This window comes from Neovison vison, chromosome 7 (genome assembly GCF_020171115.1).
Source record: "Neovison vison isolate M4711 chromosome 7, ASM_NN_V1, whole genome shotgun sequence".
Classification (NCBI taxonomy): Eukaryota; Metazoa; Chordata; class Mammalia; order Carnivora; family Mustelidae; genus Neogale; species Neogale vison.
The window spans coordinates 37,814,495-37,833,964 of NC_058097.1; the positions used below are offsets into that span (position 1 = coordinate 37,814,495).

Consider the following 19,470-nt stretch of genomic DNA (forward strand, 5'->3'; position numbering starts at 1 on the left):
GGTCCTGGGATTGAAACCTGCATGGGGCTCTCTGCTCAGTGGGGAGCCTGCTTCTCCCCCTTTCTCTCTGTCTGCTTCTCTGCCTACTTGTGATCTCTGTCTGTCAAATAAATAAATAAAATCTTAAAAAAAAACCACACAACCCAAAACCTAGAGAACAGTGTGTTTGGTTCCTTGAATTTCCTATTTCCTCTGTTATCCATAGCTATTTTCAAGGTATTTCTTACCTGGAGGCAGTTATTCCTTTCTGGTCTCAGTGGTTTCACTCTTACTCTGCTTCTACCTATTTTTGGGAGCTGTCTTTTTTTTTTTTTTTTTTTAAACAACATAAATAGAATGGTGTCACTTTTGTCATTCTAAGTTCCCGTGTAACTTAGCATAAAATCCAGGGTCAGTAAAATGTGATTGGAGGCTCTTGTATTGTCTGACTCATCTTTTTAGCTTAATTTCTGGCTACTCCTCACTTATTTACTGTACCTTAAGGTAATGACATATTTTTTGGGGGGCAGAATACCCTAAGTACGTTTTAAAAAAAAAACACTGTATTCTAAAGAAATTCCAATACAATATAGCAAAAAAAAAAAAAAAATCCCGTTTAATTTATGGATTTGATCATTGTTCCTAAAACTTTGATTTCTTTGATTTTTAAATTTTATTTTTAAATCTTTTAGAGAGAGCACATGCATGCACAAGCAGGGCAGGGGGAGGGGCAGAGGGAGAGGGAGAGAGAGAATCTTAAGCGGCTCAAGTGTGGAGCCTGATGTGGGGCTCCATCCCACGACCTGAGATCATGACCTGAGCCATAATCAAGAGTTAGATGTTTAACTGACTGAGCCACCCAGGTGCCCCTGATTTCTTTATGAATCGAGTGATATTAAAGTAATTGCAAATGAGTGCTTTTTGCAAGGAACAAAAAGAAAAGACTGAGTTTCATTCTAGACACTGCTGGATACTGTGATAAATAGGGTATTTTTTTCTGCCCTCAAGGGACTTAAAAATTTATAGGGAATTGTGTTAACAAAACGTAATACAGTGTGATAATCTTCTCTTTTTAATTTTTTGTTTTTCATGTACTTCTCAAGCTTACTGTAAGCTAGCCTCCATCTTTTCACTGAAATTACTCTAGTTTGCCAGACTCAGTGAACCTTTTCTTAATTCTGGCCTTACTTGACCTCTGTGCTTCATTTGAAACTTTCATTGTTCCCTGTAAACTACTGAAACTGTGTACCCTAGTAGAAACTTGTGATTTCACTTTTTTTTGGGGGGGGTCTTCTGCCTCTTTTTCTATTACTATTTAGGTCTCCAGTTTCTTCATCTGATTCTTAAATATTAGCAATCCCTGTACTTTCCATTTTTTGCCATCCTCACTGGTTATTCTGCCTGTACTCTCTCATGTACTCCTGTATGCCCTCTGTTCTTGCCCATACCTCTTGCTTTTTGGGCAGCTTCTGTTGGATGTCCCATAAACAGTTCAGTCTCATTTATTAAAATTGAGTGGGTCACCTTTGTCCCAATCTATGTGTTGTACATCCTCATCCCAATTCTGGGCAGCACTGTTCAAACCAGAATCTTTTTAGCTTACCCTGATCCGTCTCTTTAATACTACTAATTTACTAAATCTTGTCAGTTCTTTCTGTGTGATACATAACTTCTATATTAAGGGACCACTAGCTTATGTTAATTAGGCTCTTATTTGAAAAATAATGTCACATTTTTCAGTTAAATGTTGCTGTGTTAGATAGTTTCAGTCTTTTTGTTAGCCACCTTATGTTGCCTCATTGTGCTTTTATTTTTGAAGTTCTAATCTGTGAACATGTTATTTCTCTATTAGGTCTTTAAATTTTCTCATCCATTACTTATTCTACCCATCTTACCATGTCTTTCCTACTTGTCTGTCATACTTGTTCTTATTCCTTGAATTTTTTTCTGTGTTAAGATATATTTTATACTCTTTTTTAAATTTTATACTCTTTTAAACTCTTTTAGCTTTATAGTTATATGTGTCTTATTTTCCTTTCAGTTATTACCTTAAAGATTACAATATGTAACATTGTACAGACTACTTTAAATTGGTAGAAGATTGTTCATTGACCTTTTGAAATTTTGCCACTTAAGAAATAATTTGAATAATTTTTGATAGTTTAATTTTATTGACCAACCCTGTCTCATTTGTGTTATTATCCTATATTTTACCTCTACATATGTTTTTAACTCCTGAAACATTAGGATTATTATGGTTTTAAACATTCTGTTCCATATTTATTTAATTCTAAGTTGGTAGGTTCACCCTTTCCCCAACACTTTTAAGATGCCATTCCATTGTCTTTTGACTTTCTTCATTTCTGTTAGTCTTCTGTCAGTTATATTGTTTTCTTTTCTGAAGAATTTGTACATATTTTCCCCTTTATCTGCTTTCAGATTTTCTCTTTGGTTCTGTCCTTCTTTGCTCTGAATGCCAATTTAAAATTTAAAAAATTTTTTTTTATTTTTAAAGATTTTTAAATTTATTTATCAGAGAGAGAGAGGGGGAGAGAGCGAGCACAGGCAAACAGAATGGCAGGCAGAGGCAGAGGGAGAAGCAGGCTCCCTGCTGAGCAAGGAGCCCGATGTGGGACTCGATCCCAGGACGCTGGGATCATGACCTGAGCCGAAGGCAGCTGCTTAACCAACTGAGCCACCCAGGCGTCCCTGAATGCCAATTTAGATACCTTCAATTGAACTGTGTTCCTATTTACTAACCCTCTGTTTTTATGTATCTCTAACCTGGTAAACCCATCTACTAAATGTATAATCTCAGTTATTGTCTTTTTTCTTTTCTTTTTTTTTTTTTTAAAGATTTTATTTATTTATTTGACAGAAATCTCAAGTAGGCAGAGAGGCAGGCAGAGAGAGAGAGAGAGGGAAGCAGGCTCCCTGCTGAGCAGAGAGCCCGATGCGGGACTCGATCCCAGGACTCTGAGATCATGACCTGAGCCGAAGGCAGCGGCTTAACCCACTGAGCCACCCAGGTGCCCTGTCTTTTTTATTTACAGAATTTGTTTTCGTATTATTTAAGTGGATTCTTGGCCTCTAGAATTGATGTCTCTAATCTTTGCTCTATTTTTGTGAATATGTTTATCATAAAGTATCTTTTAACTGCAATATGTAAATCAAATGAGGATCTGTTTTTGTTTTTTTATTTTTACTCTTGGTTTTCATCAGCTGATCCTGTTTTCATGGGCTGTCTTGTAATTTTTGATTGGATACCAGACATTGTAGTGAAACATGGTAGAGACTCTAGATGATGTTACTTTTCAAACATGAGTAAGTTTCCTTTTAGCAGCCAATTGAAATTTTATTTCTGTTTGAATATTGTACTAATTCTCAGTTTGTAACCCTTACTTCTAATGCATGGTTCCAATTTCTTATGGAGTATGTCTTTTTCATAAATTATGTGAACCATGTATATGTAATTCTGTTTCTCTTCTGTTTCATTGTATATTTGCCTCTACTGGCATGAATTCCACATTTTTTTGCTATGTCTTTGTATGTGGTAGTAAATTCCTCTTAACTTTGTTCACCTTCTTGATTTCCCTTACTTTTCTTGAGCCTTTGCTTTTTAATGAATATTTGAGAATCAACTTTTCAGTACTTAAGAAGTAACCTGCTGGGGTTTTGCTTGGAGTGCACTGAGTCTAAAGATTAATTGGGGGATTGTTGACATTTTTGCACTAAATTTTCTAATCCATGAACATGGTATATCTTTCAGTTTATTTAGTTCTTTTCTAACTTCTTTTGGCCTTGGCTTTTAGCATATAAATCTTGCATGTGTTTTACATTTATCCCTTGATGTTTGTTACTTTTAGTTGCATTTTGTAATTTGCTGTTTGTTTTTGCTGGTATACGGTCATATACTTGATTTTTATATATTGACTGTTAAATGTATATTCAGATAGTATGTGTATAGATATGTACAGGCATGTTGTCTGCATAATAGCAGTTTTATTCTCTTTACTTCTTAAGGCTTTTATTTTATTTTTTGCCTTATTGAATGATGTATGACCTTTAATAAAGTGTTGAATAAAAGTAGTGATAGTAGGCTTCCTTATCTAGTTCAGCATATCAGGTGAACAGCTTCAAATATTTTATCATTATAATTATAATGTTTGCTCTAGGCTTTTTGTAGATAGTCTGTGAAAATAAGGAATTGTTCTCCTGTTTCTAGTTTGCTCCCTTTACCATGAGTAGATGTTGAATTTTATCACATGCTTTTTCTGTGTTGAGATGTTAATGTGGTGAGTTATTTTGATTTTTAAAAAATATTGAAACACCATTGCATTCCGGTAAACCCCTTTGTTATGATGTGTTTATCTTTTCCTATAATGTGAGGTTAAATTTTGTATTATTTTGCTAAGGTGTTTTGTTTCTGTGTTTTGAAAGGGATATTGGTCTGTAGTGCTTTTTGTTTGTTTTCTTGTAATGTTCATGTTTGGTTTTGGTTTCATGGTCATGCTGGCCTCATAAAATAACTCATTTTTGTGTATTTTATAAAGGAACTTGTATACTATTGGTATTGTTTTTAATTAAGTGTTTGAAATAATTCATTAGTCAAGTTGTCTGGGCCTACTGTTTTCCTTCTGTTAATATTTTAAAATAGGTCTCAATTTCTTTGTTTATAAGAAGACTGTTCACATTTTCTATTTCTAATTGTGTCAGTTTTGGAAATGCGATTTTCAGGGAATTTTTCTTTCTATCTGAGTTTTCAAATTTTATTGGACTTGAGTTATTTGTAACACTCCCTTTTTAATATCTACAGATTTGTTAGTAATGTGCTGTTTTTAATTACTTTAATTTGCAATTTGTGTGCATTTGTTTTTCTCCTTGATTTGTCTTTCTATGGGTTTATCAGTTTTATCAGTCTTTTTAAAGGAACAATTTTTTATTTTTCTTTAGTAAATTTGCTCCCTACATCATTGATTTCTGTTTTTATCTTATTCTTCCTTTTAAAAATTTCCTTTTGGCTATGATTTTTTTTCTAGTTTCTTGACATGAAAGCTCCTAGAGATGAAAAAGTCATCGATTTTTGCCTTTTTTGGTAATACATGCATTGTGAGTTTTAATTTTTTCTGTAATCATTATCTTAGGTATCAATTGTTTTTCTACCTGACTTTTAATTTTTCCTTTTTGAATTTGTAGTAAACTATAATATAAAATCATTTAAATCAATTTTAAGCATACATTTCAGTGATACTAAGTATCACCATCATCTATCTCTGGAACTTTATATGCTATAAAACTGAAACTGTGCATTAAGAAATAACTCCCATTACACCTTTCCCCCATATGCTGGCAACTACTGTTTTATATTCTGTCTCTATAAATTTGACACTGTAGGTGTCTCACATAAATGGAATCTTATAGTATTTGTCCTTTTGTGACTGTTTTATTCGGCATAAGTAAAGGTTTGTCCATATTGTAGCATATTTCTGAATTTAATTTTTAAAGTCTGAATGATATTCCATTGTATATATACACTGCATTTTATTATTCATTCATGAATAACATGAATTGCTTTTACCTTTTTGTTTATTGTGAATAATGCTACTATGGACTGAGTGTACAAACACGTTTGATACTTTGCTTTCAACCCTTTTATGTATATAACCAGAAGCGGAATTGCTGGATCATATGGTAATCCTGTGTTTAGTTTTTGAGGAACCACCTTACTGTTTCCCATAGTGGCTGCACCATCTTACATTCCCACCAAGAGTTTCTGTTTTTCTGTATCCTTCCAACACTTGTTACTTTCTTCCTCCCCTCTCCCTTCTTCCCTTCCCTTCCTTTTTCTTTTCTCTCAGTTCCTTCTCTCCCTTCCTCATCCCTCCCTCCTTCTGAGCCATTCTAATAGGTGTGAAGTGGTAACTCATTGTGGGTCTCTTTGATCTACTTTTATGTTCTTTTTTCTCTTTTTTTGGCCTTCCTTTGATTTAATCAGATATGTTGTATTTTCTCCCCTTTGTGAGCTGGTGATACTTTTTTTTACTGTAGAAATATGTGTGGGTATATGTAGATATATATATACACACATATGTTAGCATTAAGTATACTGTATCCTTATACCATCTTTTTTATTAGGTTAATTTTCTTCTAGAGAGCACAACATGAATTCATTTATTCATCCTACCTCTTGTGTTATTGCTTTCATGCATTTTAATTCCTTGTTTTAAATACCACAGTACTTTATATACTTGTTTGATGTGATCAGTACTGATTTACCTTTACTTTTCATTTTACCTGTATAGTTGTTCTTAGTTCTTTTTCATTAATGTTAATCTGAATAGCACTGTAGCATTTTTTTCTCAGTTTTATTGAGATGCAATTGACATACACCAGTATATAAATTTAAGGTGTACAATATGTTGATTTGATATGCTTATATATTGCAAAATGATTATCATCTTGGCATTTTAGCTAGCACCTCCATCACATCATATATATGTAGTATTTCTTTTAGTGAAAATTTGCTGGTGAAGAATTCTTTTTCTGTGTGAAAATGTTTTTATTTTTCCTTCATGTTGAAGGATTTGTTTGCTGTACATAATTACCAGTTTTCAGTTATTTTTTTCAGCACTGTAAGATTTTATCTTATTTTCTGTTTTCTTTTGTTTTTTTGTTGAAGTTCACTCTAGCTCTTCTAGTTGCTACTTTGAAGTCAGTGTATATCCTCCTTGCTCTTTCTTGATGCTTATAAAATTTTCTTTTTTTGGAGGGTTTCATTTGTGGAAGTTTGTTTTTCCTTGATATAATTTTTTTTTTTCTCTTGCTTGAGGTTGTTAGAGTTTCTAGAATCTGTTGGCTGATACCCTCCTCCTCATTTTGGAAAATCCTGTCATGGTAGGTTCAAATATTGCTTCTGTCACATATGCTCTTCTTTCTCTTTCTGAGTTTTCAATTATACAGTGTTTTACATATCTCTTCTTGGTCTTTTCTGTATTTTTAATTTTTTGTTTTCAAATCTCTGGGCTTTAATTTGGAGATTTTTCTTGACTTAATAGTGAAGCTCAACTAGAAACAAATGATGGTAGAAATGATAATATAAATTAAATCTCAGATTATGAATCTTCAGATGATAGCAGTCAATGGGCAATATTCAAAATTATTCAGAGTGGATCAGTGTTTGTAAATATAAGAGGAGACAAACTGGTATCTCTGGTAAAACAGTGGGCATGCAAGCTGTGATTCAAGCATTATTTCAACTTCAGAAATAAATGCAGGTTATCGTCCCCAATCTGCAATTCAGAAGGCTAAAAAGCACTGAAAACAAAGTTATTCCTAAGTGTGTGGCATACTCATTTGTTGACAAACTGATTGGAACTGATTTGAGTGAGGCACTTATTCCATTTACTTTGAATATTCATATATTTTATTGCCAGTGTTACTGTGTTTGATACAGAGTGGTGTTTCACTGGGGTTTGGTGTTTATAATGTATGTTACATGGACTGTATTACTTTGTTAAGTTATGAAAATTTTTAAACTGAGAAACGTATCTGTTGAAGTTTTTGGCTAGGTGATGGTAGACCTGTACTTCTTTAAAAGGACTAGATGCATGCTTACTGTCAGTATGGCAGGCGAATACATTGGTGAATAAAGTAGACATGTCCCATAACTCACTGGGCTTTCAGTCAGTACGGTTAGAGTTTCCTGGATTCCTAATTCAAATACCCTTAAAAACAGAACCCTCCACACATCAAAGTCTTCATTTTTAGGCATATTGGCTGGATGTAGATGTTACCAGTGTTTGATATTTCCATTGTGACAAACCTTTATCTTTACCAACTATTACCTTTACCCAGTATCTTTATACTTAGTATTGTGAGTAATAACTGAAAGGAAAAGAAAGAGCCCTAATTTGTAGGTAGAACTATGAAGGAATGGAATGTACAATACCAAAGTATGTTAGACGTAATCTAATATTTGTGTATAAAGAGACTGGGTTTGAATGTGAGTAGTGTGTTAGAAGCTTGTGTAGGTGAAAATTGGGCTAAATGTAAAAGTAAGAAGATGATTATTTTGATTCCATCCTAACTATGTTTTTGAATAAGGACATTTGAATGTTCTAAAAAATGGTTCTATATAGTTGGAATTAAATTTTTGGTAGCTTTGGTATTTTTGATTTTTAACATATTTTAGAAAGTACATTTATTTAAAATTTTTATGTAGAAATACTCAGTTCATTGCAGTTTATTATTATTTGTTGCACTTTCCTTTTTAAGAACCTGTAGTCAATTCCTTCTTTGCAGAGTCTTATCAAGAAGACTTGTAATATTTCACAAATTTTTGAAAAGTATTTTATTTATTCATTTGAGAGAATGAGACATGGTGGGGAGGGAGGGGGGGAGAGAGAGAGAGAGAGAAGCAGACTCCCCGCTGAGCAGGGAGATTGATGGGGGCTAGATCCCAAGACCCAGAGATCATGAGTTGAGCTCAGAGGCAGAGGCTTAACCCTAACCCGCTGAGCCACCCAGGCACCTTTAATATCTTACTAAATTTGTTGAAGTATGCTTTTTGTATACTTTGTCAATGACTTTCAGATGTCTGTGTAATTAACTGACGATATATTTTTGAAAAAAATTATTTTCAACCTTTTAAGTAATTGTCAGATAATAGTGCATGTGTACTATCCTTTGGTTTTAGCCATCACGGATACTTTTTTTTTTTTTTTAATTCAGTAGCTTTAAATCCCCAAATTGTACAATCTGTCAGAAGACAGTCTAATAAGAGAAGCAAACTGTATAAATTTAGACAGCTCTGATTAATACAGTCCTCAGATTATCATTCTGTATATGAATCCGTAGAGGAAGAATTTGAAATTGAAATACAGTTGGGGGGGTTTAGAAATGAAATGGAACATTTTTGAGAGAAGTATCATTTGAGACTTAGCAAAGTTACCCTTCTAGGCTTTCTTTTCTGTTCCAGTCTGATTTTAATGTGGCACTGTTACTTAACAGAGAAAACTCATGGGTTGATGCCCCCTTGTGGTCTCTTACCAAAATAAATAGCACAAATGGAAATAAGTAATGAAGATTTTAATACATGTTAAATCATTCATTCCTTACAAAATAATTTTTAGAAAGTTTCTTCTGAGGAAAAACAGCAAAGGAATTATTATTCCTCATATAGTTTATTGGCTTTTAAATTTATCAAATATTACTTTAACCTTTTGCAACAGAATTTGTATGTATGTTAGCTAGACACTGACATAAAGAAAAAGAGGTTGTTGGTTTTGTTGTCTACCACTGTCATCCTGGGCACCGAACTCAGTCATAAGTACTTCAAAAGTATAACGAGATGTGGTAGTAATTAGAGGGCTAGCGTGTCGTTCCCCCCACACCCCCACCTCCCAGTGCACACAAAGAAATGGGGCTTGGGAAATCTGTTTATACTTAGTCACTTGACCTAAAAAGGCCAGGAGCTGTTGGAAGAAATGAGGGTTTTTATTAGCCAGTTGGTGAATTTAAGCTTATTTGCTTTTACTAACATTGGTAAGGTCTTCTTTGTGTACGAGTGGGTTTGTGGATGAAGTGGAGAAGTAGCAGCAGCAGTCAGTGTTTTAAAAAAGAAAGACCAAAGATGTAAATAGCTGTTTTGCTTCTGTCACCCAGTAAGATGCATGATGGTTGGAGGTAGTCCAATCCAGTGAATACAGGTTTTGAGATTAGATAGTCCCCGTTAGCTAGACTCCGTTCTAAAACTGATTATTTCTCTTACCAGTTCCTGGGCAGTTGCATAATATTCGATAAGATACTTAAATTTTGAACACAGGTTTTGGAGAGGTCAAAAACCTGCTTTTACTGATTTTCATCCTATGAAGTCTTGGCATATACCATTGGTACTACTTTTTAGGGTAAGGGTGCTTTTGAACTACAAAGCACACCATGGACTTTATTACTACTGGGCTGTTGGTGAAGACTCTTAATGATAAAATGTATCTTAAAAAGTGGTAAATCAGCTCATAGACCTTTTTCTTTACTGTGGACTTTAATGCTGTACTATTGTGTAAGCACATATTTTATTTATGAATTCCTGGCTCTAAATGCTATTATATCATATTAAAGAATTTACTAGGTCAGTTATTTTAATTGTTGAAGCCTACTAATCAATTTTTTAAAAATGATTCAATGAGATTTTTTCTTCAGGAGTAACAGTTGCATGTTTTGACGGGTTTAACTTAAAAAACTATTATTGTTGCTCCATAGCCATCTTATTAAAAAGCTTCTGTGAAGGACAACAAAGTAATGAAATGTTTTTCTGTTGTTTTGCTTTGTTCCTTCAAGGGTTTCTTATAGAACCAGGTTCATTTTATTTATTTAATACTTGAATTAATCTAATTAATTAATTAATCTGAGTCAATTTTCAGAATAAGTAAGGTTATTTGGACTTATTTAACTTAATAGAAAAATTAGATTTTTTTAACCCATTCAGTTCAGTTAGAATCATCAGATTTTTCTTTTTTCTAAAATTTCCCTTGGCATCCCAGTTCTAGAAATTTACCAATATTTTCTTTTGAATAATTTGCTTTAAAACAGAGGAAAACTAGAATGATTTCTCAAAGTATCAGTACAACTGCTTGGATTTAAAGGTTTTTGGAAGTAAGTGGGTTATATAACTCATGTAAACAAAGATAACTGTAGCCTCATCAGAAGGCTGTTATAGGTATTATACCTGCCTCTCTCACATTTTCCTTTATTTCTGACTCTTAAAATATGGAGCCTGACCTTTGATTTTGCCTAACTGGACAACTCTGTTCTAATATCTGTATGTAACTAATAATAAGACTTTAGTGTAAGGCAATATTTTGGTGGTTAAAATTTCTGTTATAAATTATGAAATGGATTTTTGTTGTTTTATCCTTGAATGTTTGTTCTTGGGAGACTATTTTAGGAAAGAAAGGGGGTGAGGGAGATGGTGGAATGGGGGAAAGATAGCTAAAACAAAGTGGAGACTAGACCATGGGGGGTGATGGCCAGAACACATGCCATTCTTCTAGAGACTTGTTTTTTAAACATAAAAAGCATATGTGCCAAATTTACATATTTACTAATTAAAAAGCCTTCCTGGAAACATTAAGTAGACTATCTTCTGTAACCTTTAACACTGTCACTAATGGATATTGCTTAGAAAATTTCATCGAAGGTCCTTTAAATAATGTAAATGATTATGAATATGTAACTAGTTAATATGCAGCTACGAAAGGATTATCATGTAGAGGTTAATGAACATTCTGCTCTTATGGTTTGCAGGGCTTTTCTTTTTGTGCTTTTGGCTCACTTCATGCTTGGAAACACATGCATTGGGATTGGAAAGCATCCTGACTGTTTTTTGGGTCTCATCTTTTAATGGGGTTGTTAAAGAGGAACTTTATGAAAAGGATTTCATGAAGATTTTTTTCTTTTTCAATTTACATTTAATTCTGTTTGTCTATTTTGTAATTACTGCCAAATCAGAAACAGTGAAATGGATTGATGTAGTTTTAGCCTGGTTCTTCCAGATGTAAAGTCAGTACTCTATTATATATTACCACTGTTATTAAGTGTTGCTATGTGATTGATACTTACTGAGAGATCTTCATTCTAAAACGGACTTTTTATGCTGTGTTAATGTGTAGTATGGTTGGGTATCTGATTACAGCATGTATTTTGGTACAGGATTGCTGCCTAAGTATTTAAAATGTACCAAAGGAGGACATTTATTTCAGGAATTAAATGTTATAATAGGAATTTAGTGACAGGACCCCACTCCCCCCACCCCAGAAAAAAGTCTTGTGATTTTTGGGTGAAACATTGAGCAAGAGAGACAAGAGACAATATTGGTGTTTAGAGTGGTGAACTGAAGCAGTGTGTTTCAAACCAGATAATGCTGCTGTCTTTCTCACATAGCCTTGTATTGAGCATTTTGGCTTGTATCCCTTAGTTTCTCTGTCTCTAAAATGGTGTTACAGTATTTGAGATTATTGTTTAAAATTTTTATTAATGGACAATTTAAAAGCAATTAGTAATCTCTGAAAACAGTGTTGTTTTTTAAATTACCATTCAAGGGTTTCTTTTCTTCATTGGTTAGTGTTGTTCCCGCCCCCCCCCGGCATTTTTAGGTTCTGCTGAAATATCTTTAAGGAAAACAAATAAGTTTTGCCCTTAATTTTATTATTTTAGTAATATAAACATAGTTTAAAACTGGCTATTAAGTGCTTAAAATTTTATCATAATTCACTAAGGGAACAAATGGGCTGTTCAGAGCATCTCTTTATCCCAAGTATTTCTTCTTGAAAATGTTAGTAGAAAAATATCACTGAACTCATTTTTAATGCATCAGAATAAAAATTACAGGTGAAAACATTTGGAGATATACTGACAAAATAAAATATTTTTACTACTGTATTTTTTTTTTTTTTAGTGATGAAACGTGAATGTTGCATTGGTTTTTTGTTATTTATAACATTTGCGTATTCTACAAAATATGTAACATTGAAAGCAGGTCTGTAGATTGTACAAAATACTAGTTATCTTATATCATATGTCACCTAATAGTTATGAAGCGGGTTTTGTAGCAAAGTATGAATCGGAAGGCTGTAATTTGTTCTGCAGTTATCAGCCTGCATTAGGGGGTTATGATAAAGTGTGCTGCTTAAAAACTAACAGTCACATCTCTGTGCATTTGACAAATAAAAATGTATACTGAGATGCTATTAAATCTGTAAAGCCACTGTTCTAGTTTTCTGATACACTGATTTTGTAGCTTTGTGTATAGCCCGTTTTTTCATGAGTAGTTATCTGTTTCCATGACAGGTGGTCACTAACTGCCAAGAGAAAATCCAGCATTGGTGAGTGAATGATGGTTTTATATTATTTCTGAAATACTGATGGGGTCATCCCTTTGTATTTAAATAAAGTGTGTATTATTTTTTTGTAACCCGTAATTGAATTCTTCTAGTAATCTCCATTTTGAATGCTTTGATACTAATTTATATTGTCCTTCACTGTTGACTGAATTACGTGTTCCCTGATTTCCTGAAATTGTGTCACCATTTGTGTTTATTCTAATTGCCTTCTTTTTTCTTTTCTTTTCTTTTTTTCAAATTAGAATAATATTAATATCATTATGAGGTGGAGACATTTTTGAACCTGGCTAATCAGAGAGAGCTCTATTTGGGGAATATTCTTATATTTGTGCTAGAATAATAATTGGAATCAGTTGTTTTAAAATAATGATGGAAATATCCACATTTCCCTGAAGTTTGAAAAAATCTAATTAATTGCCTACTTCCCAGAGCTTTCTTTATGGACTGCTCTTTTTCTTAGAGTATAGAGAGAAAGAAAGCATATCTATTTTAATGTGCTAATCTTTAGTTAAATAGGACAATGCTTGGTAAATAACACACTTCCCTAAGTCTTCTGAGGAAAACACTCAATGTAATGGTGAATAAAATCTTACATTATGAGTTGTCATGAGGTATAGCTGTTGATCTTACAGATATCAAATTACAATATATCCATGCTGTGTTTACGAAGATTTTACTGAGAGAACAACAGGAGCTGTCTTGATTATTGTCTGCAGGGTTATTGCAAAATCATGGTAACTGCCCCTTTAGTGGTGAGATTAAACCTTTGGTTATACACCATCAAGCATATAATATTTTAAATTTATTTAAGAGGCTTTTTCTTCATGCCTGAGAGATCTCCAAGGAAATAATTTATAGTTAGTGTATATCAAATGTTTTTTGGTTTAAATGCACATAGGCTGCAAGCAGTGGATAAGAGTGAAAATCGGTTCAATCTGTACACATCATCTTATTAAATTCTGACTGTTGGCTTGCAGAAAATAATCTAAAACTAATAATATTCACTTTATAAATAAAAATTCAGGGACTTCATTAATTTTCAATAAATGCAGTGTTGTAGTTGCATCTACTGGTAGTGTAAGTCTGTCAACATTTCCATGATGGACATTCACTCTTTTCATTATACATTCAGTCCAGGTTAAAACTTGAAATGCAAGTACTTGGCCATAGAATTACCATTCCCCCTCAACCCTCCACCTTGTGCTAATTTGGCCAAAGTGATCCATTTTACAAATAATAAGGAAGTTTTATTCACGTGGACTTCTCTCTTTTGATTTGGTAAGGAATTCAGGAAATCAGTAAAAGGTTGGATTCACTAAGAACAGATACTAATTGAAGCAGATGTGTGAATAACTTGCTTCTGGTTTGTTTTGCAAGATTCTTACCCTGTTAGAATGAAAATTCTTTAAGGCCAAGGGGCATGTTTTCCTTTTTTTTTTTTTTTTTTTTTTTTAGCTACAGCACCTCCTACTGTGTTTGGCATATTATAGGTACTTAATAAATGTTTGAGTAGATGAAGACCATATATATGTAATTATATATAACATTTTAATTTGCAGATACTGTAGCAATGTCCAAGTCTGGTAACCACTGACAAATGGAAATGTGACATTTATTTCAGAGCAGGCTCATGTTGACTCTCAATCTCAGTTTGCAATTTTCCAAAGCTTTCCAAACTATAGAAGCTTAGGTATTTACCTACAAGTGTCTTAAAGTAATACATATCTTATTTCTACTTCAAAAAATTAAAATAATTTTTCCAGTTGAAATTTGCCTTTTCCTCTGAATCATTTCTAATAAGGCTGAGGAAACAGACTTTTCTGTTTGTTTTTAATGAGGATCTGATATTGCTAGAATCTCAATGGCCAGTGAACTCACCGATTTATTATATTAAAAAACTGAAACCAAAGTATCTCCATTCCTCTGAAAGCCAGGAAATAGATAGCTATTTGGGAGCATTGTGGAATTCTCGTGATGTTTTTATTCTATTAATTCCACAAATAGTGATTGAGTTCCTACCATATGCCAGTGTTATGTTGCTGTTTGGAATTGAACGGCCCTGCCATGGAGGAATTCATAGTCGGACACTAAACAGGGAAATCACAATAATTTTGTGCTATTTACAGAGAGCTAGGAAGCAAGAACGGAAGCTGTTAACGCTTCTTAAGGCTGTCTTTCTTACACACTGCTTTTAAAAGCATGTTGCTTTTCAGTTTTCTTTAGGCCTTGGTTTTAGCCTAGTCTAAAGTACAATTCATATAGCTAAGCTCCCTTCTTCATGGCATACATATCAATATATATAAGGGAGAGCAACACAGATGATTTTTTAAAAATGCTTTCTTAATAGTAGTGATGATGTTTATACTTGTTTGAGCAGTTTTAAAGCATTCTTTTATTTAAGGGACAAGTAATGAATATTGTAGGCTTCCAAAATGATTTTTTTTTTTTTTAATGTAGGGCAGAACTAAAAATATTTGTGGAAAAGTAGGAGTAAAAATGGCCTGGGGCAAACAGGATCTGCCCAAAAAAACTCTTCCAGAAAATTAATTCAAATTCCAGAGCTTTGGTAAACTAGAAACATTTACAGTATTTGTATAGTTAATAACAGATAATAAGGAAAGGTTTGAGCCCAATAGTTGAGAATTTGTATAACACTTAGAGCTAATAGTGGTTTTCAATTTAGTGAAGATTAAAAAAAATTTAAAAACAACTTTTTTTTTCCTTAAAATCCTTTTTACTTAACTCAGGAAATAAGGTATTATAAAATCCACATACTATTTTCTTATTAAAATATGGATGTACTTCCTACTGTTTAATCCACCAGGGCCTGATTATTCTGTTTATAGATTACCTGTAATTTTTTATCTTTTTAATTCTTCCCTAAAGAGCATGGGATTCAGAGTCACACATCTACAATTGAATCCTGTCATTTACTAACTATAACCTTGGGTGAATTCCTGAGATTCTCAGTTTTCTCCTTGTAAAGTGACAATGATAATACTTAACTTGAAGATCGAGTGAGATAATGTCTATAGAACACCCAGGCTGACACTCAATAAATATTAATAGTAGCTCTGAAATCTCTTTTGAAAATTTTAATTATCAGATGAATAAAGAAAACAAGAAAAACCTACCAAAGCTTTGTAAATATTCCTGAATATTTTGTATTCATGCCATCATCTTATTTTATCATGATGGAGAGATGGCTTTCTAAGCAGTATTGTTAAAGCTTTACATTAATGTTTTTAGATAACTTGTTATTATGAAGAATTTCAAACAAAAGGTGACTCTATTGTGAATCCACATGTACCCATCACTCAGCCTCAGTAATTATCAACTTGCACTGTGCAACTGTTGCATTTCAACAGCCTCTCCTACCCTCTTCCCCACCTACAGCACTTTTGAAATGAACCTGAAAATGTCCATCTGGAAATATTTCAGTTTGTGTCTTTAAGACATAAAACTTCTAAAAATTTACACTAAAAAATTTTAAATTTGGCAGTATATTTATATAGTTCAAAATTTAGGAAGTTCTGAAGGGGATAAATGAGGTATAGTTTTTCTCCTACCCTTATCCCTCAGTTCTCATTTATCTTTGTAAACAGTGGTTTTTTGGCCAATTTCTTATAAATGTTTTCAGAAATTGTTTGCCTAAGGCGCCTGGGTGGCTCAGTGGGTTAAGCCGCTGCCTTCGGCTCAGGTCATGATCTCAGGGTCCTGGGATCGAGTCCCGCATCGGGCTCTCTGCTCAGCAGGGAGCCTGCTTCCTCTCTCTCTCTCTCTCTGCCTACTTGTGATCTCTCTCTGTCAAATAAATACATAAAATCTTTAAAAAAAAAAAAAAAAGAAATTGTTTGCCTAAGGATATGTTGTATGTGTGTATGTGTGTATATATATGTGTGTGTACATGTGTATTCATCCACATGTCTTTATAAATTGTGCTCCCACCCTTTTTTTGACAAAAATGAAATCAGATTGTATGCTGTTCATTTAATTCATCCTTGGAGATTATTCTCAATTATTAGCTAACTCTTCTTCTTTATTTTATTTCCATAAATTTCATTGTGTGTCAAATGTCTAATTTTTAGAGTTACCAAATAAGATTTGGTACTGATTTTTTTTTAAATAAATAATGGTGACCTTACTAAGACAATTGTTTTATGACTCGAAATTTATCCTTCTTGAGCTGTTATATCCATTATTTATTGTTTCTTAATAAAATTACTCTAGAATTTCATGGCTTAAAACAGCAGCCATGTTTTTGTGTGCGTTTGATTCTGTGGATGTGCATATTGGTCTTGACTTACCTGTGTTCTTGTTCTGCTCCTCTCTTTGGGCTCATTGTGTGGTTGCAGCCTTTTGGTGGCTGGGTCAGCTGGGTTGTCCAAAATGACCTTACCCACAAGTCTGGTGCCTAGTGGGTTGTTAGCTGGGCCTCTGTCTATGTGCTTTTCTCCCTGTCTCACTTTACTTGATCTCAGGGCAGCAAAAATGGTAGCTGCAAGGCTACATTGTGTAGGGCAGAGTGGGAAATAGACTCCAGTTGGTAGGAGGAGTGATGAAGAATTTATGATCATTTTTAATGCATCATAGGTGCTTCTGTTTATGTCCCACAAGAAAAAAGCTCCATTACTTGTGTTGATTTGTGAGAATTTAATGAAAGATAGCATGTGATGCCTGGCACATACATGTCATATGTCTCTTAGGCATTACTTGTAATCATAAACTGTATGCACATGAGTTATAAAAACTTTACTGTCTTGCTTCCTTCAAATCATCTTAAAAGAGTTTTAAGTAGTAAAGATACCTATAAAATGACGTGAAGCAGAAGTAAGTGAAAATAAAAAGGCATTTTATATTATTCAAATATTTAATTTTGGAAAGAATAGCTTTAAATTTGGGCATACAAATGCTGAAACACTTGAGCTTGTGAATTTATTTTTTAAATTTTTATTTAAACTCCAGTTAGTTAGCATACAGTATAGTATTCTTTTCAGGTGTACAAGTTATAGTGATTCAGCACTTACATACAACACTGTGCTCATCACAACGAGAATTTTGAGAGAGGGATTCTAAAGCAGATACCTGGCATTTTCACTTTTGAAAGGAAAATAACAAAAAATACTGTGTAGAGAAAAAGAGTAACTAGTTTCTAGTATAGGTTATAGTCAAAGTATATAGAGGGAAATAACCAAGTAAGCATACCTAAATAGTTAAAAAACACAGATGAAGATGTTTGTTTGGAATTCTTCTTTCAAGTGAATCAGTGTGGATGGATGGATACGTATATCTGTCTCTATCTGATGTTTTGAGGGATTCTTTGCCCCACAAAATCACCAGGCTATTTCATTAGAGTAGTGCTGTAGTTTGTGGTATATTTCTCATAAATTACCTGAAACAGGGCTTTCCTGACTTGCCTGCATATACAGTAAAATTTGTTTTATTTTATTGTGCATAATCTGAAATATTGATTTGCATACCTTTAAAACTTAAAAAAATGTTAATAGTGATGACTTCATGTTTTCGTGTTGAGTAAATTTGGAAACCATGTTTTTCAGACTCCCATTTTACTGACCACAAAGTTTTTAGTCACTTGTTTTGTATAGGGCCTTCTGTTCGGGCTTTCTCATTTTATGTGTCTTCGTGACTCTCACCGTCACCCCCAGTAGAGCAGAGGACAATTTCCAAACCTGAAGATTTTACATGCTTTTATGGTTGGAATCTCTGTAGTTACGAAGGTGTCCTTAGGGACAAGGGCAAGAGGAAGGAATCATATATATAAATCGCCTTCTTTGTTATTTTTTAGTTCCTGCATAGTTTTCTTTTTTTCTTTTTAAAGAGTATGGTATTTTAGTACATGGGTTTGGAAGGTTAAGTAAGTTTTGCAGTTTTTACATGTGATATTTCAAAGCAAATTAAGTAGCAAAAGAAAAGGATTCTAGTTGAATGTTCTAAGGATGGTATTTTTAAAAACAAAATATGAATTAGGTTTTTAATTTTTTATCCTTAATATAAGATAAATACATTATTTAGAAACGTTGAAATAAGAAAAGAATAAAGACAAACTTATTTGTAATTCTAAAGAGAAGGTAGTTTTTCCTCTTTTTAAAATATTTTGTTTTATTCCCTTCAGCTTTTTAATTCTTTATGTGTATTTATGTCACCAAGGTCAAATTGTAAATGCTTTCTTTCTTTTTAAAAAAGGTTAATGATTTTTTTTCCAATTTATTTATTTTCAGAAAAACAGTATTCATTATTTTTTCACCACACCCAGTGCTCCATGTAAGCCGTACCCTCTATACTACCCACCACCTGGTACCCCAACCTCCCACCCCCCCGCCACTTCAAACCCCTCAGATTGTTTTTCAGAGAAAAAGGTTAATGATTTTTAAGTTGTTTTTAGAATTTGTTGCTTCTAGTAGTCCCCTAGCCTTTGTATCATGCTTAATACTAGTTTAATACTAGTATTAATACTTAATTAATACTTAAGTTTAATACTTAATGCTTTTCTGAAAATGAAATGCAAAATAATGCATTATAGGGGAATTTTTTAATAGGGGAATTTTTAAAATAAAATTGGAGGTTTTATAAAAAA

At 33.2% G+C, this 19,470-nt stretch overlaps 1 protein-coding gene across 1 annotated transcript in view; it reads left to right on the forward strand.

The window, feature by feature from the left end:
* URI1 (URI1 prefoldin like chaperone) overlaps positions 1 to 19,470 on the forward strand; it is a 72,040-nt gene that overhangs the window by 12,224 nt on the left and 40,346 nt on the right. The window contains exon 2 of the mRNA XM_044256238.1: positions 12,823 to 12,857. Coding sequence (XP_044112173.1) covers positions 12,823 to 12,857 — 35 coding nt within the window. The remainder of the gene's footprint in view (positions 1 to 12,822; positions 12,858 to 19,470) is intronic.